Genomic DNA, 21,473 nt, shown 5'->3' with positions numbered 1-21,473 from the left:
GTTAAATCAATTAAAACGGGGCTAGCTCACTGGCCTGTGAGATCACGCTCATCACCAGGTGAGCGGTGAGTGAGTCGGCCGGTCGGTTGCGTCTGCCTCTCGCGCGCGGATCGTGCGCTATCGCCATTGCACGATTTCGTACTTCACTGTGCGATGGCGGCCGAAAGTAGGTCAGTAGGACACCGGCTCGTCCGTCCGTCCGCCTGCCGCTGCTGTTCGTGAGCACGCGTGCACTCACTGCTCACCGCACGCGGCTCACTCACTCGCAGCTCACGAAGAGGCGTCTGGTGGTCCGCGTCTGTCTATGAGTCGTTACCTAGCCGTGCCCTTTCGCCGACCGGATCTACCCCCCCCGATGTGCGGTGTTGTAATCGCTAACCGGGCCACCCTCGATGAGATGGGTCGATCTATCGCGGTGAGCATCGAGGCGCCTTGGTGAGAGAAAGTGACTCACCCATTTTGCACGATCGCGCGTAATAGATCCGCACTTTCGCTCTCTCGCTCTCTCTCTTTCTGGCGTTCCACTTTCGCGATGACGTCGTCGTCGGGGGGCGCTTGGCAGTGAAATGAAAACGAAAGTGTGTGCGGTGGGCGGCGGCGCGCACAGCCAAACGGAAGTGACGGTGGCGGTCGCGATCGCGTGGCGGTGGCCGGGAGGGAAACGGGTTGGTGGCGGGGCGAGAAATGCAAATGCAAACAAACATTCCTCCGTCGGTCGGTTGGTCGGTCGGTGGGAAACGAAAGTGAAATTGGTTGTAACGGTGCGCCGATGTTGATCTTGTCGCTAATGGGGCACATTAATTCTGCGCGACCATTAACCGGTGACTGTGAGACCGGACGTGTCACGTTTGATCGATTCCTAATCGATCTTCCTCACTTTATTGGACCCCTAGTTTTAGGTTCATTAGCTGACCGCTTCGAATTACAGTTCTAGTGTCCGAGAAAAAACTAGGTCACGGTTAGGTTAGGGGCCTTCCGAATACATCGAAACGATTCGAATTTTATTTTCCCAAGAAATCACCGGCCAATCAGAATGCTAGTGGCTGCTCTGCAGAGTACTACACCGTCCTTCTCGGAAGACGAACGACCGGCCTGACGTTCGCCGAATTATTTTGGTGCCCCAAAACGCCGATGACACCGCGAAAGTCTGTGGTCCCAACCCGTTTACCGTTAGCCGACGGAGCCAGTCGCCGCTGGAATCGAAAAACCCTTTGAACCTTTTTCGCTCCGACTCCCGAGCTCTCGCGGGAGCCTTTTACCGCGGAGCGCCCCCCCCCCAAAAAATGGACGCCCTTTTTGTGCAAAACGAATCCTTCGAATGCGATTGTGTAATGCGATCGCTTGTTTCTTCCGCCGCCAAAGGGCTCCGGTCGCACGATCCTTTCTCCGGCGTTCCGGAGACGGCAAAAAATGCGAGACACCGATTATTAGCAGCCTGGTCGGGATCGTGGCCGTTCCCGCGAGTCTGAAGTTTTCCCAGAAGCGGTCAGAAGCCGAGTCGCCGAAGAATATCGAGTCCGACCTGAAAGGCGTTACGGAGTCGAAGTCTTGTTCGCTGTTGCTCCTGTTGCTCGAGGGTGAGGCCCTTGCGCTGGGGTTAATCTTGGGGGATAAATCTCCGGAGCATGGTCACCAGCGAGGAGCGATCACCGTTACGTCACGTGCCGCGGCTACATTGCGAAGATCCTTCTTGTTGGATGAAAAGGAGCACTACTTTCTCGTTGTATAACTTGCCTCCTGTTACTAGGAGGTCCACCGGGGGCCGTTCTGAGGCCGAATAGTCGATCCCAGACCAGACTTCCTCGCTAATAACGCGATCCCAATAGACAGACTCGGGTTACAGTCGATCGCCCGGTTGGCTGGGTTGAACAAAAATCCTCCCGAAACTCGACGACCGGTGGCTCATTATGCAACCATCGGCGGGGACCGACCCCGGGGTGTTATCGTTACCACTTACTCCACATACTTCTTCTTCGCGCGAGACGCCCGTTTGTTTCCAGTCGCCGTGCGTCCGTTTTACATCACACGGTGCGTGCTGTTTCGCAGCGACAAAGCCGTGGCCACCGTAAGTCACTTGCGGGTGTGCTCACGCACGCACGCACCGCGGTCACACTTTCTCCCCAACTCGGCGCGGCCGGGCAAATATGTGTCGCAAATGTCGCCTCTCTTCTCTGTCTGTGTTCCATTGTTTTTTTTGAGATCTTCGAAGATGATGGACGACGTCTTCCGTCTGGTCTGGTATACGATTCGAACGGATGTTGCGATGAGCACACGATGGCGATCCTTCTCATCCTTGCTCTCGGGATGGCTTTCGGGAAGAGTTTCGGTTTGCTCAATCAGACTAAATGCCCACCATTAGATGGGGGGATCTCAAGCACCACTTACTTTGTGGTGGTTGCACCGGGTCAGTTCCGCTCCGTAGCCCGTGATGCAATTACGAATTTCAAAGGATTCACAGAGCGCCATCATTATTGGTGGTTCGTAACATCTGACTCCTGCCGGTTCCTTCTGCTTCAGACACAGGAAGAGCATGACGTAGCCGGTTCGGCAAGTGGTTTTAATTACCGTGAACGCCGACCACGCGGCGGAAAGTGCACGATCATCGCCACGATCAAGGAGCAGAGATTTCGAGCATAACAGCTCGCTTCTCGCCGTTGTTGGACCTTCTGTTTCTGAGCCACGGGGCACGGCTTTAACATAGACCCCGAACAGCGTAGAGGCTTGGTCGGTGCCGGGCCCGAAAGTAGGTCGCCTGCGCGCGCCCTCCCCGGTATCAGCCACATCCGCCGTGGCTGGCTGGCTGGCTGGCTGTTGTCATTCGTCATTCGCGGCGGGTGCGACATCCCCACCGAGACGCGCACCACTTTCACTTATTACATGAGCCGCGCGCGGGCGAACTCTTTTCCGCAGCAAGTTCGGACTGCACTTTTCGGTGCATCCATTAGCCCTTAGCGATGGGTGTGAGCCTTCCTCACCGGGAATCCGGTAGTCCGGGCCGTCGCCGCCAGGCAACACGGCGCGGTCCGGCAATGTTCCGTTTTCTCCTCGCCGGGCGCCCAGGTCAGGTATTACTTCATCGCGTACGGCACACTCTCTCGCTCTCTTTCACTGGCACACAGTAATCGATCTGCCCTTTCGCGGTGAGAGAACCGGCTCAAACCCGTTCCCGAGCGGGGAGCTGTGAGTGGCTCAGCGTGAGAATGCGGTTCGGTTCGGCCCAGCGAAACCGAAAGTGAAGCCGATGAGAGAGCCGAACCGATGCAGTGAGTGGCCGCTGCTGCTGCTGCTGGTGAGAGCCCGGTGACACGCAGCCAGCAAGCCTTTACCTACTTGGCGAATGCGGGCCTTTGCGGGCCAACGGTGAAACTGGGCCAACGAGAGCGAGAGTGATACGGTTTCGGTCCGAGTTCGAGCTCCGTCTCGTGGCCTCTCTGTCTCGCACGCACACTGACGTCGGGGCGGGGAGTGGGGCTGGCGACTTGTTTTCGATGTTAGTAGGCTAAGCGCGCGCGCTGCGACCGCGGACACACACGGCACGGCGTGACACGGTTTTGGTGCTTTTTTCTTCCCGCTGTTCGTTCTCCTTCTCCTGCCGAGTGCGGTGAGTTCGGCGGTTCGTGAGTGGTCGGTTCGGACGAACTCACGAGCGAGTGAGAGGGCCGAACGGGCGAACGGTTGGTTGGACTGGTGCGAGAGCGAGACACACTGCACCGGAGGTCGGGTCGCAAACGAGAGCCCGCGTTTTTGGGCCGGGAGTTCGGGTCGGATTTGATGTTATTATTTTCGAGTGGTGAGTTTTAGTATCTCGTGGCCCACGTTTGCCGTAAGTCGTAACCCTTTGCGCTCCGCTCCGGCTCCGGCTCCGGCTCGATCGATCGTGTGTGCTGCGCGCGCGCCTCGGCGTGTGCCCCGGATTGTTGCCTCACCACAGAACTACTGTGGCCACCCCGATCGCCGCACGCCGCACGCTCTCGCGTTTACTGCCATTTGTCGCGCCCGTCGGTCCGGTAGTGGTTCTTCGGTAGCCAGCCCGCAGCAGCAGCAGCAGCACCATCTTCGACGTCGCGACGGTCTTTAGTTCGAGCTTTTTCGTTCCGTGTTCTTCTCCGTTTTCGGCAACGCCAATATCCATCCAAAGCCTGGCCCCGGTGTGTGTTGGGTGACATGTGTTGTGCTGGCCGACCGTTTGTCCCCCAGCAGCTCGCACCCGGTCGATCCGGGTCTCATCAGGCCCACGTGGTGACAGCGGTGGGACCAGTGAAACTGGGACAACGCGTGACGGCCCGCGAAAACAGTTCCGACCGTGGCCAATCAATTAAACTGGCGGTAGGAAGATAAAAACAAAAAACTTCCAAAAAAAATCGGGCAGGTGTATGTGAAGCCTACGCGAGTGCGACATTACGAAACCATCGGCAAGCGGTGTTAAATCGGGGCCGAGCCGAGGATCCCTCCGTCCCACAGTAAGGATACCCACGCGTGGGGCCTCTGTGACGTTGTCCTGTGACCGTCGAAAACGATGATCCCGCCACGGTGGCGCAGGCTTTCGAGGCTCCCAAGGGTGGTGTGCCGCAGCATAATGGTGGCTCCACAGGCCACCGTCGTCTTCCACCCGTCGTTCCAAGCCCGTAGTGTCAAGCATTACTCTCGCTCCGCATAGCCCCGTGTGTCGACCCGATTGTGCAAAGCGAAAAAAAAAAACAAATTAAAACTGTGTGCCCTTCCGCGTGGTTTCTGTTCCCTCTCGGTTATGGTTTGGTGACAATTGTGTCTCGGTGTGTTCGGGAAAAGGATTGCCGTAGAGAGATCATCTCGGTGTTGTCGTCTACAGAAACAAAGTGGGATTAGCTGTGCACCACAGCGTGTGGATTGTATGTGTCTCGCTGTCCGGTTTATCCCTGGCCGGTCTCGTTCCCATTCATCGCTACCGCCTGGTACCTTCACACCACGGTGCCTTCCCCGTTTTGCGCACAGCGCACAAATAGATAAGTGATTTGGATGGAAAGTAACAAAACACAAGGAGCCATCCGCAACAACCAAGTGTATTGCTCCCCAGCACTCAGTGGTGAACGGGTTTAATTTTTCGATCGTTTTGCCCGATTCCAGTGCTCCTTTCGTGACGTGTGTTTATGTGTCTGTGTCGGGCTCTGTAAGGGCCCCCATGTGATTCGGTGGAAACGTGCGAAAGGCACGAAGCAGGCCGTGCAGCAGCAGCAAGGATAACTTAAAAAGGAGTGCGCTCGTGCGCGTCTATGTGGATCTGACGAAGAAGATCTGAAGAGGTGTGTAGCCACTAGAAACGCGTGGCATGGCCTGCTACTGAAGAAGTTCGGAAAGCGAAACGTCAACCGCGTGATCCGTCCGCCATTTTGTTTCTCGTCTCGCGTCCGAGCCGAGCATTGTTGGGCACCTCTCTCTCTTGTGCCGATCGGTGTGTCCTGTTGTGTGTTCGTGCGTGATCTATTGGTTAAACCGTTCCAGCGGGAAAGAAATAAAACAAAGCGTGTCCATCCTGCGTGTCCAAAAGTGATCAGTTCAGAAGCCAAGGGTTCGGAGGGGGGGAAGGCTGCCAGTAGTGCCGTTGAATTCGTCAAAAACGAACAAACAACGGCGCGGACCACGGGTTCGCATTGCGTTAAACATTCTCAAATCGAACCGAGCGCCTCGGAGGGTCTTCGGCGGTAGGAGGAGGTGTTCGAAGACGCGCACACACTCACGCACAGAGACCGGGATCATACAAGGATCCGAAGCGTCCGTCGTATAAAATCGTCCACAAAAATGCTACTCGACATGGATCAGCAGCATTCGGCCGTGTTTATGTCGCTGAACATGTCGCAGTACTCGATGCTCAGCGAACCGGCCAGTCCGCCGCCCGGCACTGGCGGCGGCGGTGGCGCCGGCAACACCCAGCTCCTGTCGCTGGCGGCAGCCGCTGCGTCGTCGGCCGCCAACGGCAATGGAATGGCCCCGCCACAGTACGGTGGTGGGACCGGGGGCGGCGGTGGGTACGGCGGTGCCACCGGTTTGCTCCTGGCGGCCAACAACAACAACAACAACAACAGCACCAGCAACAACAACCTTCCTTCGCATCACAACAACAACTCCAGTAGCGGCGGCGGCGGCAACACTGGAAGCAATGGTGGGGGCGGCGCAGGTGGCCAGCATCAGCATCATCATAATCAGCAGCAGCAGCAGCATCATCACAGCCACCACCATCCGGGCCATCATATGCACCAATCGGGCTCGGGTGGCTCGCAATCGAACGCCGGAAGCTACGGAAGCACCACCCTTTACGGTGGCGGCTTCCACGACAACTCCTCCTCGTCCACGTCAGCCACCGGGGGCGTCGTCCCGTCCGCCTACTCTATGTTTTCCGTTCCCGCAGGTGCGGGCGGCCCATACGGCGATGGTGGTGGCAGCGGTGGCGGAGGCGGCGCGGGCCCCATGTCCCAGCAACAGCAACAGCAGCAGCAACAGGGTGGCGGAACCGGCGGAGGTGGTGGGCCCGGAACGGCGGCCGGTTCGACGACGGCCGCGGCGGCAGCGGCGGCGGCGGCCAGCTATCTGGCGATACCGGCCTCAGGTACTACTAGCGGTAGTTGTAGTAGCGGTGTTGGTGGTGGTGGTGGTGGTGGCGGCGGCGGCGTTGAGCCGACCGCACTCACTAGTCTGGGCGGCGTCGTCGCGTCCGCCATCCAATGCGATCAAACTGATTTGAAATATTTCATTGAAGAACTGTGCCCGGTGTGCGGCGACAAGGTGTCCGGCTACCACTACGGTCTGCTGACGTGCGAGTCCTGCAAGGGCTTCTTCAAGCGCACCGTCCAGAACAAGAAGGTCTACACGTGCGTCGCCGAGCGCCAGTGCCACATCGACAAGACGCAACGGAAGCGCTGCCCCTACTGCCGCTTCCAGAAGTGTCTCGAGGTCGGCATGAAGCTGGAAGGTGAGTCCTTTTCGCGTACTCCAAAATACCACACTTTCGCCCCTTCATCTTGCTTGCTACTTCATTTCATTACTTCAAAGTTGATTAGCCGACCCTTAGTGATCGAGTTCGAGCCCTTGTTGAGTTGCCGGACTTCGAGATCGATCGAAGATCCACTTCTCCAGCGAAGGTTTTCTTCATGACACTTAACACATTTTTTAATGAATTTCTGTTTTAGTTTGTTGGAAATTACTGCCACCCTTTCAGAGAACGTAACTCCGGGATAGAGTTTTTGAGAGTTACTTCTCCGATAGGTTGCGTACCGCGTGACACAAACTCATTTCGAAACCCATTACCGCGCGTCATATTGGGAAACATCTGGGATCCATTCGAAAGGCACCGATCGGGGAGAGAGCTAGAGAGAGAGAGAGAGAGGGAGAGAGCCCCCAAAAACCTGCAATCCCTCGTCGAAACGACGGCTATCGGTCAGGTGGCCCTGCTGTCCCTGCTTGTTCCGTCCGAACCCTTTCCAGCGAGGATTCGTCCAGTCTTCGTCCAGTTGTCCAGTGATTTCAACATGGGGAACCTCCGAAAAAAATGCTTACCGAAACGTTCGCGATCGCGACTGATCGAACGGGGTGGTGAGTATGTGGAGGGCCACACTAACACACACTGATACGGGTACACACTGATAGGCATATGACACACACCATTGTGTCGATGTGTGAGAGGCGCGCAAAACGCGACGATCGTCGTAACGATCGCCACGGCGAACCCGCGGCGATTACCGAAATCGAAAGTGAAATTTCGGCAACATACCCGTCCGTCCGCCCAGCCCACCGTCCCCTATTGCTTTCGTACCCCCTCTCTCTCTCTCTCGCTCTCTCTCTCGCTCGCTCTCTCGTAACAGGTGATCGCAAACGAGGTGCGATCGCGAGGTCCACCAAAATCTCGACCGAAACGAGGGCAAGGGTGGCCAACGGTGCGTGCGAGCAAGACCCAGACAGAGAGAGAGAGCGAGAGAGAGAGCGAGAGAGAGAGAGAGAGTGTCTGTCCAAGAAATCGAGATGGTTTCTCTCTGTTTCACTTTCCCATTTTGTGGGACCCACTTTTTCGGCCGCCAGCGGTAACAAGATGGGTGATTTGTGAACGGGTTGTGGTTGGCTGTGTGGGGATGGCCAGCAGACGGGTGGCCGAAATTTTGGGCGAACAGGTTTGTGGCGTAAGAGTGTCTCCGAGAGTCGGGCTGTACCGCTGAGAGACGAGATTTTCCTGTTTTTTTGGGTGTCCCAAGTTGGGTATTCTCACCTTTGACGACGACTCCAGCGTGACTTCTGGTGGAGAACTAAAGAGATCAAGGACCTACGTCCATACGTCCGCTTCACAAGCAACATTCAGAAGCTCCTATGCGCATCAGCTCAATTACAAGATCGTGTTGAAGTTGAGCTAATCTCATGCGCCCGATCGGACCAGAAGTCTCACCAGTTGATGAGTCTTGGTTCGTCTTTACTCCAACAAAAAAACCACGTCTTACGGATCCTTTCATTTTCTTCGCCGCAAGTGAGTGAACGGGTCGCTCTCGTTAATTGAATTCTTCTTGTTCATTCCAAAACCAAAAACTACCCCCGAAACCGTTAGCCGCAATTACGGTAATTGTTGTCGGCCGGTTCCGTTTGGACCACTTTCGCGTCGATGTGCTGCGCCCGCTCGTAATGTTTTCATTTAACCCCCGGATCCCGGATCGACGGCGACGTGACCTACTTCCCTGGCGGCCCCACCGAATTTCGCAGCACATTCTTGGTGAGAATTGTACGGTGACCGTTCTTGTCCGCGTCCCCACAAAAAGGGCTGCAAATTGGTCGGTTCGCCGTCGATTGAAATTGGTGCGTTCTTTCGTCCTAAAGAATGGCACGACATTCCGGCACCACCCGGATCTGGCCCCCTTGTTCCCCGTTCCCATGCGTTCCGAAGCTTCCAATGCTCTCTCTCTCTCTCTCGGACTCGCAGTGCGATTGAGGATCACAATGTCAGTCCACTCGCACGCAAAACGGTGAAGAAAAATTTCATTATGCACCGCGCGGAACGCTGCTGCAGCTGCTGCTGCTGCATATATGCATCTCTCCGAGGGGTCCCCCGGGGGCTTATCGGGTCGCCGGCCACGACCTACCCCTACGCAAGGCACGTTGCGGGGTGACGTGCAAATTTCAATACTCGCGCTGCGTGTCCTGCTGCAGCCCGGCGAGACTCATCCTTCTTCCACTTGATTGGTCAATTTGGCCCCGGCTGGGTGCACTTTTTTTGCAAATGTTTTTATTCCGACCCTATGCTATGCGCGCCCGTTCGTCCCTCGTTCTCTCTCGCTCTCCGACCAGTGTGGCGCATATGCGCTCCGAACGCGCTAATGACCCAGTTCGCCTTATTCTTGGCCACTTGCGCGTCTGGCGCGCGGCCTTATTCCTTCTGCCAACCAGCGAACTCTGGGCCTTTGTCCATTGTGCACCACTTCCATCGCGCATCGAATTCGTTCTCTCCATTCTGCTGGTCCGCTTGGTTGGTTTATCTGCCCCCTGGGTCGGGTTGGACATGAATTTGAAGTTCGAAAACTGCGGCCGAGTACACTTACTTGCGATATGGTACGTATCATTTACTGGCCACGCAAAATGCAAGTAAAGAATGTCCTTGAAAGCTTGCACTGCTTCGTGTTCACTTCGGTCCCATTTATCTTCCCATTTCCTCATGACTTCCAGGAATTTTCATAACTCGCCATCCGATGGAACTTCATCTCTGGTGATGCGAGGATAGTTCCACTTTATTTGGGTACTACAAATGGGAAACGGAAACTAAAGCTCCACACATACCCATAAACACAGAGCGAAGCCCAGAAGAAGAAAGGACATAGACAAATGCTTCCTACTTTTCTATGTCCTTCTGGGTTTCGTATAAGCACAAGCAGCAAACAATCGGTCCTTCGGTCCGGGCGGCACCGAGTCTTGCCGCCATGTGTAGCAACTAGAGTAGAGTTGATTTTCCTTGCAGAATAAGTGCATTCCAAATGGCCGGTACAGGTTTCTCTTTTTGGCCGATGTCATCAACATTTAGCGGTGTACGGTGCGCTGTCATTTAGTGGAGCGCCTAGAGTACTCAATCGGAGCAAGGCGGTTACAGCTGTAGGTTGAATTATAACCCCCTACATTACGGTTTTTTTAATTTTTCTGATGTAACATAATCATTATTTTCAGATTATTCTGATCTAAGATTTAAATTCTAACACGGGGTCCACACTATAAGAAACTTGGCAAAAATGTATGGCAGGCCAAGTAACTATCAATCTTTTGCTAGAGTGCCGTGAGCTGCTTTGAGGTGCTGTTGAGCTTCCTCCGTTCATGAAATATTTCACGCATTTTTCAAAGTGAACGTTAGAGCCAAATTTCGGCAAGTTTTTTTGCTATCCAAAAATATGTCTAGTTTTTCGACAGCGAAAAGGAGAAGGAAAGGAAACTGAAAAACCAAAGCATAATCAAACGAACTGTCATTTCACTCACTGCCGCTCACGAATTTTTCGCCCAAACGCTGCTAGTGTGGACGCTAGCATAGCAAAAAACCTGTAGAAAAAACTCATAGTGTGAACGAGGCGTTAAGAAGACCGTGTCCTTGGCTTAGTTCTTTAGATGAAAAAGATACATTTTTATGAAATGACTTTGAAGAATTTTAGATTCTCCCTGGCTGGTTAGCGGTATGTTGGAACCGCTCGTTCCATTGTTTCCGGAACGCTATCGGAAGCTGCAAACGGAGTCCACAAAGGATTGCCAGCGAAAGGACATTTGTTACAACCCTCTCGGCGGAAGTGCGCTCCTCGTTGGCTCCACAGTCGCTCAGCAGCGCCACAAATCAAGTTCCCAACCGGCCCGAAATCGCGCCGATTAGCAGAGCACAGAGCTGTAGCAAGAAAGTAGCTCAAGGTCGGATTCGAGGCGCCTTTCACATCACCAGCGCGCAATCCTCTCTGTGCAGGACCAACTTTTCTTCGCCGGCGGCGGCGGCGACGGCGGCGGCCCTGTTCTTTGTGAACAAAACGGTTTCCCGATGCACACAGAGACGGGCGCCGTTTCTTTCTTTTACGGAAATGCCTTTGCTGCGGTAAGCGGCGGAACAGGGCGGTATTTCCGGTATTATTTGCCGGCGTCGTCTCGGAGTCTGGATTCCAGGGCGGGGGGGGGCTGCATCATCTCTCGCCGCCGCACGCACGCACGCACGGTGGAGCAACGATTTATCGATCTGTTTTCACCGTCCGTGGAGGTCCGTGGAGCCAGAAAAGTGAAGAAAAGGGCCTTTGAGGAGGGAACTCTGGTGGTGGTGATGGTGTCTTGTTTTCCGTTACTTTCTTCCGGACACACACACAAACACAGACGCTCGCACGCAACGTTCGAGGAAACCGGCATCGTGCCGGCGCTCCGCTCCTTTGACCTGACCTTGGCCCGCCCTGAGGGCTACCGAAAAAATCCCATTTCCCGGCGCGCGCCAAGTCGTCGTGCGGTGTTCGGAGTTTTCCGCACGAAATTCGCGGACCAATCGGCGTCGTCGTCGTCGGCGGCGTTGTCGGTTGCATCCATTTATCGATTGTGGTTCCTTTTTTCTTTTCCATCCCCGACGACCGACTGCTGCTGCGATTTTCGTTCCGGAGTTTTATTGTTTTTCGCAAAATGCACCACGCCGCCGCCACTCGGCCGGCCGCACTGCGCTGCGGAACCGGACGCACTACGAATGGGGCCGGCCGAAAGGAGCGAGCGCGGTGTGTTTTTCCGGTGTTTACAGAACCGGCACCGCAAGGCGGAAAATTTCCCTACATCCGGGCCACTGTCGCGGCGGTGGCGGCGTTTGAAATATTGCTTGACATACGATGCGGGGATCACACGTTGCCGGAGTTTTCCAAACCCTTCAAACACGGCCCCTTTTCTGGTTGGTGGTTTTGGTAATTGGGACAACATAAATGGGGTTGAGTTACAAACATACTCAATTCGAATTCGAGCAGGCCCCCATTCGAGTTCGAAAATGGTTCGAATCCCTTAAACCATTTCCTTTTTTTTCCATATTGCGCCGTTCGGAAAAGCGTGTGGTGGTCGATCGGAAAACTGTGGCTGTATGCTGTGGGCGAGAACTATGCTTCCAAAACCGGCGCACCAACACACACACACTTACATACACGAAAGGAACCGGTTCGATAAAATCTAGCACAAGGTCACCGAAGCTAGAAAAAGAGAGGGCAACCGATTGTGTAACGGAGAGAGAGAGAGCTCTTGTCGACATCATTATGCTTACCGGCGGTCGGTCGGTCTGTGGGCTTTGGCCGGCCGGGTGGCCGGTGGTGGCACTCCAGCCAAGCAGCATAGACCGAGCATCGATCGATCGAGAGACAGAGAGAGCGCGAAACTATGCGCATTCGTTTCGGTTCGGCGATGGGATGAACAATCGTTATGATTGCCCGCGATGCGTTATCATCGTCACCCGAGGATTGTCTGGTAGCCTTTTGTGATGTCGCCGCTTCTCAATGATCGATTCCTCCCGATGGTGGATTCACTTTCGGAAGCGACCGAGACACAGCGGAATGTTTGGGCCGCGCTTGTGGTTTGTGTTCCCCCGTTTTGGGTTGGGTGCATTACGTAGGTGTGAAACGAACGAAGTGAAGAGCCCGGTCGGTCCGGGTGGGGTTGGCGTGAGTGAGCGAGCATGATGTTTGTGTAGGCCGTTTGCGCGAAGGAAACAAGCGTGGCACACAAAAAAGGGCTCCCCATCGCGCGTTCCCTTTAAAAAAACGGAGAGCCAAACAACCCGCACAACGCCACACCAACACAACGAAACGGAACGGTATCAGTTGTATGCAGATGAGGATGATGATGATGATGATGATGATGATGGTCCGTGTCCGTGTTTAAAGCGCTTCGTCGGTCGCGTCGGTATCGTGGCCAAGAGAGAACGATAAATTCTCGTTCCGCCCGAGAACGGGTTATTTGGGCAACGGAAGATTCTTGGGCAAGGTTCGGTCGTTTGTGAAGGGAAGAAAATGGAACCGGAGAACCGGATCCTGGTGCTGACGGGGCCCACAGAGATAGAGAGAGAGAGAGAGAGCGAGTGAACTCTTCCATTGGTGAGACTTTTTGTTTTGGGGTCTTCCGTCCGGATTCGGTGTGGCCACCCGCCACTCGAGGGAAGATAATTGAAAACTAAAACCATCATTAGGGCAGTCAGGGTCGGATTGAGTTCCCTTTCGGGGGGTTTGCTGGTACGAGCAGCGAGTCGGTTAGAATTTTCACCGGGCTCTCTCACATCGCCGATCGCAATTAATTGGAACGCCGCTCCCCGTTGTAAGGGGCGAGTAAAATGATGGAGTGTGGTTACTACTTTTCAGTAGTAGTGTTGGGGTGACCAATGTTTGAGTGACTCCACGCTCCTCCCCAGCGCCAGCCAGAATAGAAGTGCAGCGGGCCGCCAAAAGCAAGGATACGCGCTTCTCGGCGTTAGTGCTGCGGCGAGCACGAGAGAGCCTGCATTGGGCGTGCGTGTGCGAGCGAGTGAGCACTAGTGACCTAGTTCTCCGCTCGTTCCACCACCACCCCCCCCGGCACACGTCAATCAGCGTGTGCGCGCGCCCACCAGCAAGACGAGACGAGAGAGGCACACGACGGCGGCGGCGGCCAAAGGGCGGCTTTGGATTTATGAACTCGTTTCTCGCGTCTTCTCGGTGGTGGACTCGTTTTGCGTTCGGGGCGGCGGAACGCGCCACGCCGAAAAAGTTATTAAAAGCGCGCGCGTTGCGCTGCATTTTATTTCGATTTTTCGCCACCACACGGAAAGTGGCTGCTGGCGGCAGCGCGGGGTGGCGTTCCATTTTAATTGCGCGGCGAATTCGGCGGCATTCAGGATTTCGGCGGTGGTTCGCGGGCCGCCAGGTTCTAGTGTGAGCCCGATCGAAACTTCGAAGCGCAACAGGTTGTGCCTTCCCCACCCACCGAAGGATCTTGGTGGCGAGAGTGACCTGTGGCAAGGATCACTGTGTTCACTGTGTCACGTTGCGCAGGGAGAGGTCGCACTAGCCGCGGTCCACGAAGCCAGTTTGAATGATGCCCTGGGTCAAAAACTATTCATCGAGTCATCGATTCATTTTTTGACATCTTCATATTGGACGTAGCGTTGCTCGGCAATTGAAGGGGGCCAGGTCTGGAGAATACAGCTGTGGCGATAACGTTTCACAATTAATATTTTTTTGTGACTTCATCATCGTGTCTTGGCGGCCATTCCGGTCCTTTTTTCCTGCAACGCAAAGTTTCCCTTAATCCACTGCGATCGTCGGTAGCGATCTGTATGAACCGTTTCGCCTGACTTTTTAGTAGCTTATGGTACACCGTACCCTACTGGTCCCACCAAACCAAGAGCGCCAAGGCTTTCGATCCGGAACGATTTCGTCTAGCAGTCGTGATAGTCGTATTCTTCGGCGCTTACGGTTGTCGAAATAAATCCACTGCCACAAATCCTTCGCCTTCAAACCTTTTCAAACTTGCCCCAGGATCACCTTGAAAGTGCCAAAACTATCGATGATCAAACGATGATTTTTTTTCATACGCCAAAAACCCAACCAACTTACACTAACCGGTAAAATACGATCGCGAACGATCTCGTCATCGCGTGCTGTGTTCGCGCGGGCGTCGTCTGGTCAATGAAAGTGTGAATCATTGCCTTCAATCGACCCTCGGGCATTGCATCGGCGGTTTGACTGACAAGTGGCTTCACTTTCGCTTTCTTCTACCACGGAGTCTCGGAACAACCCTTGTTGTGCTCTGATTGTAGATTAAAGATGAAACTGCCCCTAATAAAGTTGCTCCGAAAATAATCCTCACCACGCTGCCTGCCTGGATTATTGTGCCATATTTCAAAATACTTGAATCTCTGCCCCGCAATGGTGACCGCAACGAGCACGCACGCAGCCACTTTTGCACCACCACCACCGCCAGCCGCAGCCACAGCCGTGAGAGTGAGTGAGTGAGTGAGAGCGAATGGCAAAACGCGGCCGCCGATCACGAATGACGAAATCGCGCGCGCGCGCGCGCTGATCCGGCGGGGGGTCGGCGCGGGAGGGAAGGATGTCAGGCCGCACCCGCCGCCACCACCGCCGGTCGCCGTACACGCGATTCACTTTCCGTGCGCGTCCGACCGAATGAGGTAATCCTCATCGCATTCGCTCACCTCACCACCGAGCGGGCGAGAATGTTTCCTCACTTTCCTCGCGGTGGAAGCGCAGCAGAACCGGTTGGGGCGGTGCGGTGCGGTGTGTGCGGTTTTATGCTGCTGCTGCTCCGGCTCCGGCGGGTTGAAAGCGCAAGTGTGAGCTGGGCCCACCGCCGCCGCCACTCGCCCGCTCTCTGTTTCGCTCTCTCGGGCTTGCAATCAATTGGTGGCTTGGCCGGCGGAACTGGTACCTCGAGCGGAACCTCACCGCGCCGCGCACGTGATTGCTGTGTGGGGGGTCCAGGGGGTCCAGGGGGTCCGCGGTAGTGAGGCAGATTGAGGTTTCGAGTGTTTCGCAGCCCCAGCTCGCTCTCTCTCTCTCTCTCTTTCGCCTCTCTCGGTTCAGCCAAGCTTCCAAGTTATGCATTGATTAATCGTGTACACGGACCATGCACAAGTAGGTCATGCCAGTGCGGGACGGCACTAGGCCCGGCGCTAGCCTAGGGGGTCGGACCCCACCCGTCCAGGCCCCCCCACGGCCGGCCCGGCGGAAGGAAGCGAACGGAAGCGGGCGGGCCAGAGCGAGACGGGCGCGCACCGTGCGATGACAACACTCTCCTCTAGTGGTTGCTGGGGATCGTGGCCGATGCTGCTGCTGCTGCTGCTGCTGGTGTGCGTCCGAATTAAGAGAGACACATTCAAGAACCGGTCGGCCGGCGGATAGAGAACCCTTTCGGAAAACTTCAATTCTGGCAAAAAGTCTGAAACTACAGAGCATAATTATCCCTGGATCCCTGGACGGCTCTTGACTCAGCTGCTTTCTACAAAATAATTTCTGTAAGAGTCTCCGAACTGGGCCTATCAAGCATGGCGGCCGTTTGGCGAAGGTCGATTGAAAGTCGGCCAATTTCGCTCAGCCTTTGGCGGATGTTCGTCCTGATTGATCTTTCAACTTACTTGGTCGGGTGTCAATGGCCTTCCCCGGACTGTGTGATTAACAGTTATGTTGTGGTTTTCTCGGGTCGCAGCCACAGATTCGGATGTACCAATGCGCTGCGGCGATGCACATGCTGCACCGGAGTGCAACACGAGTTGCAACAGCCGCACACATATACACCGCAAAAGTCGCAAGCAGGGTGCAGCACCCGCTCTCTCTCTCTCGCTCTCTGCAGGGGGGCCAGTGTCAGGTTTGGCGTTTATGTCTCGGCTTCGCCTGCGGAACTCGTTTTTGTTGTTGTGATCGCTTTAGAACCCTTCTGCGTGAACCCTGCGCCGAACATGGGACCGAGGGGCGAGGACCGAGAGCGGGCACACCACCCGTGTACTAGTACTCCCCCGTACGTCCCCAACACCCACCACCACCACCCAGGCGGGGTGCGATCCTCTGCGGTTGTTGAGGTTATGTTTGCTCAGCGCTCGCGCCCCCCGTTTGAGTGTGTGCGAATTTTGCGGGGCGCGCAATCGAAGGAAGGAAATGGAAGTTACACCACACACTACTGGCCACACCACCGCGCTACCCCCGACGCCTGGTTCCGTTCCGTTCGGTGGTGCGTGGTGTGCGTGCAAAAATAGAAAAGTGTGTGCCTGTGTGTGCGGCGGGGGTTTTTTCTTTCGATTTTCTTCGGTGGCTTTCGAAATCGGCCATAGAATGGCGACCACACACCTGGGTGCAACCTGCAGCGGTGGCGGCGGCGCGTGTGGCACGTTTCGGAATTGCGCGTTTCGAATCGAAAGTGAAAACCCCGCTCCGTGCGCCGTGGTGGGGTCACCGTTCGGAGGGCTTCTTTCCTCGAAGAACGGGCCGTAGAATTTTGGAAACTTTCGCAGTTTTACAGTAGTAAACTCGAGTTTGGATTCCAATCGGGTGGAACCTCAACTTCTGCCACGCTCATGACATGACCTGCCCACCGGAGGCTGGCGAGACGTATACGCTACACATTGAGATCACTGTTGTAGCGGTTTCTACATTGTCCTGGGAATTACTAAGGTTCTCTTTAACCCCGGCGCGAATCTGTTACATCCTCGGAGATCCACAGGATCTGCCTCGACATACAGAAGATGTTTCCTGTGGTCTCTCCTCCAGGGCCCCGGATCTGCCTCATGGACTTTCCTCTTTGGAATCGCCCCAGATACTTAGCAATAGTTGCGCCCATCATCTTAAGGGTTAAAAATCACTAAACGATGGATTCGACCACTGAAGCGGCCAGCCCATGGCGGTGGCAAGCGACTCGGTCAGCTTGGTGTACAAATTACGGCCCCATTAACGATAACCTCGTTCGCCTGTGGGGGGGAGGCACTCGTTGAGTCCGTTGGTCCGGGGTACGTTACACTTGATCGTGCTCGTGTCCGATCTTCTCCGGCACCGCAGTAACACTCCCCAACGAGCGCTGCTGGCGGTCCTGGCCAGCATCGCACGATCCCATTCCGGTTTCCGTCGATTAATTCCATTTGTTCTTGGCGTTGAAATGCATTTCGCACTAAAGCCGCCCGGGGCAGTTGGTTTGAGAGCGAATTCTTGTAAGTGTCCGAAGATTTGTGGGCACCAGTTTCGCTTCGACTCTGTCCCTCTCTGGCGCTGCAGTGTGCATTGTGCAATGGTGCAACTGGCACCACCAACACACCTTCCACTGTGGACCGCTTTTTTGTTATTGTTTCTCTTGCGGCGACCTACCGGACCTAAAGTGGTGGCACGGGTTTCGCGGATGTTGTTCTGTGTGGTTTCGAAAGCGACAGTCGATCGGACTCGGTTTTTGGGCTTTCGAGCTGATGACGGGGCGAGTGTGAATATGTAGGGGGCACCGCGTGGAGATTGAAAGCTTTCAGCATTCCATTCGTGGTGAGGTCCCAAAGCCCCAGTAGGGTGTACAGTTCGTATGCACTTGCCTGCACCCAGGTTGCCATTTGCGTTGACCCCAGCAAAGCAAGGGAACTGAAGCGTGGACGATCGATCCAGACTCATTAGTGGTCTATTGATTTAACAAAATCGAGCGTCGTTAGCGTGGCCACGAACAGCGTGTGCTGCTGTAAAGGTATTTTAATGAGCAACCAACCGACCGGCTTGCTGGTTACGGGGAAAACAGATTGTGCTGGGATCAACTCCTAAACAGTAACAAAGTACAAGGCGTCTCCATCCGCTGGATTCATTGCGCACTTTCCTCATGTCACTCTGGCCACTCATAACGTCACCCTCCTCGTCACAACGATGGCTAATCCTTCTCTTCCTTCTCGCTTGCAGGTATGTGTGCGTTCGATTGTTTGTCCCCGCGCAGGAGGTAGTAAGTAGACGCTCACTGCTGCTCACTCGCCCTGGCTGTTGTTGATTCAGCCGGTCGACCCGAATCGGCTCGCGCATCATTCGGGTCACAGACGACGCGGACGGAGCCGTCTGTCTCGCGCTTGAATCGCCAACTCGAGCCAACACGACGTGTCCCAGATTTGATGGCATTCTTACGCGGCCCCATTTCGACGTCGTCGTCGTCGTCGTGGTGGTGGCGGCTTCGTCAAGACGCCAAGACGCGCTGTGTGCGTGATGTTCTTCGCGTGGTGGTGCGACCTTGACCTAGTAGATAGTGGGACCCACCCAGGAGAGCGATCCGGGAACAACAACCGGTCGTCGGTGGCCGTTGTTGTCGATCTCTACCCCCCAAAAAAAGGCCGATGGAAAAGGCGGAAAAAGGATGGCGCGCGGACTTGCGTGTGTCCCGCCGAAACGAAAACAACAACTGCGTGTCTATCGGTGTGTGTATTGTGGGTCCAAAACAAACAGCCGCGGGGATGTCTTATCACCTCCCGGTGTCTTAGTACCTTCCGTTTATTAGTGCACGCGTCTTTATCTTCCCCGGCCCCCTCGGGTGCTCGGGATTCGATTCGAACGGGCGATTTCGGGCACTCAGCCGTGGGTGATGCATTTTAAAACCGCGAACCGCGAATTTAGGGCACCGCAAAAAAAAGGTGGCCCACTTCCAGTATCACGCACGCGCGCGCTTGGGGTTTTGTGGTTTGTTTACATTGCGTAGCACATTATTAGGTGATAAGATTAGAGCGGGGGCCACTGGCGTGGTGTGCCACTTTTGCACGCTGCATTCGCTTCATTTGCATACTTCTGTTTCAAAAACCGTTGCCGGGGGGTTGCGGATTGGAAAGGCGAAGCCCACTCACCGTGGTTCACGGGGTACCAGGCTGCTCCACGGCTGAAACGTGTTGGCCAACTGTCCCCCGGGTGAAGGATGATCGTGCCCGGGGCAGTGCGATCAAAGATGACCATTCAATTATCACGGCTCGAACAAAGAACGACGGTCGACGAGGTGTGAAATGCGTGTCCTCTCCGGGATCGTGGTCTGGTTCGTTCGTTACCCAACAACCGCTCGGCGATCGGCGATGCGATATTAGGCAATGTTTGCGTGTGCGAAACGCCGGGCCGCGAAGTGGAAGTGCGCGAAAGTCTGTTTACCGGCACTCGGAAGATGCGGGGGGAGGATGCTGGCAGCATATGCCGCCAGCATCGTCTTATGCTAGGTGAAGGTGCGAAGAAGACGAGCATCTTTCGCGCATTGCACAATATTTGCCCACTTGCTGCGCTCGCGCGCGCCAGTAATAAGTGGTTGCCGTTGGATGCGGTTTCGCAACCGCAACTACATTGCATCTTTCCGGTACATATGTGCTGTCCCACATGGTGACCGGACCGGATGGGTGAACCGCACCGAAAGTGTGCCACTCGAGAGACGATGCATTTCACGAGCCCCTTGGGTCACCCGTACAGTGTACAAGTTTGGCTAATTCATCATTTTTTATTTCGGTGGACACCGGCGGTGCTAATTTTTGCATCACCGTCCCCATAATGGGTCTCCAAATAAAGCGAATACTTAAAATAGTAGACCCGCGTGTGAGCAACAACAAAGTGCGCACCTTTGAACTTTTTCGCCCGTCTCTTAGTGAGTAATCGATCTCACTTCACTCGGCGGCGAGTCGTTTGACAGTTGGCACTCACCGCACGCGGTGGTGAGCAACGCGCGTGAGATCGGCGGAACCTTCGCTTCGCCAATTTGTTGATGATGATGAACCCCACACCGGGGTTCGGACCAATAGAGCCACAATGCTCATCATCCATGGGTATGTTACGCAATGTTGGCCCCGACCGACTGTTTGCTCGCGTTTGTTGGAGGGAAAATTGCAGCCACTCATCTCTTGCTGGACTCATCTCGGCCGGGGAGCGTTGCTCAATGGCCTGTGTGGGTCCGAAATTAATTTGGAAGTTTCTCATCGCAGAAGCGCTCTCATCTCGTAGCCTATAATTCGCTGCTGGAGGTCGCGGTCGGTGATCGATCGATTTCGCGCGATCGTTTTCGACATTTCGCCGCTTTCGGCATTGGGATGAGGCAATTATTCACGCACGACGCTCCGAAATGGCTTTGCGAAACCGGAGAACGATTCTGGGTGAAACACATTATGCCGGCCGCATCTCTGCGGTTTTTTTTGTCGGATTTGGCAACAACTTGGAGGCCCCCCATTTTTTCGGCGTCCAACGCCGCCCGTAGCCTCCAGCGTCTAATGGGGCCGTCAGAAGCCCCCGTAAGCCGTCTCACGATGGCGTGCCGGTGATGGTGTTGGTGCGATAATGGGCGACGAAAATGTATTGATTCCGTCCACCTTGACCTGAATTCGGGGCCCACTCGCTGCTGCTGTTGTGGTGTGCGCGCACACCGTGCATCGCAGCTCCGTCGTCGAACAGTATGATAACAGACGGTCCAGAACGCGCCATTCAAGTAAAGTTTTGTCTGGAAATGATAATGATGATGGTGTGGCTTGGAACACCAAAAAATCGTTGCTTCTGCTGCAAGTCAACCGAGCGAATTAGTTTGACACCCTGTTTACCCGGGCACGCGTTAATACGCAATTAATGGCGTCACAATTTCGAGGCGCAAAACAGTAAACACCTACGACGACGAACGGGGCGCACACGTGGCCCGCGTAGCAACTAAATCCCGCGCCTATGACACAGTGACATGCCAACGTGTGAGATGAAGAAACCTTTCAAACCACTCCAACGGGGTCTGACTTTCGAATTGTAGCCACCACAACACTACCGGTGTGAATCCCCTCCGACAGCGATCCGTGCTGCTGACGTGTGGCGCATCTGTGCAAACTATTACACCACCAGCAGCCGGCCGTCCACCGCCTTGGACGTAGCACTGGAAGTGATTTTTTAAAGCGATTGCCGGTTGCGACGAGTGTCACATTTTTATGTTGATCATTTCCGCCTTAGCAAGTGGCGCCATCGGCCCGTGGGATGCTAAAAGAAAAGCTTCCTTCTGGGAACCTTGATTGGAAATAGACT

The 21,473-nt window shown here is 55.0% G+C and overlaps 1 protein-coding gene across 1 annotated transcript in view; it reads left to right on the top strand.

The window, feature by feature from the left end:
• Positions 1 to 21,473, top strand: part of LOC131215749 (nuclear hormone receptor FTZ-F1-like) — a 70,835-nt gene that overhangs the window by 33,519 nt on the left and 15,843 nt on the right. The window contains exon 4 of the mRNA XM_058210144.1: positions 6,383 to 6,943. Within this exon, the coding sequence (XP_058066127.1) occupies positions 6,383 to 6,943 (561 nt within the window). The remainder of the gene's footprint in view (positions 1 to 6,382; positions 6,944 to 21,473) is intronic.

Source organism: Anopheles bellator, chromosome 1, assembly GCF_943735745.2.
Source record: "Anopheles bellator chromosome 1, idAnoBellAS_SP24_06.2, whole genome shotgun sequence".
Lineage (NCBI taxonomy): Eukaryota > Metazoa > Arthropoda > Insecta > Diptera > Culicidae > Anopheles > Anopheles bellator.
Note: the sequence above shows the minus strand (reverse complement) of the source record. Positions and strands in the feature narration are given on the sequence as shown.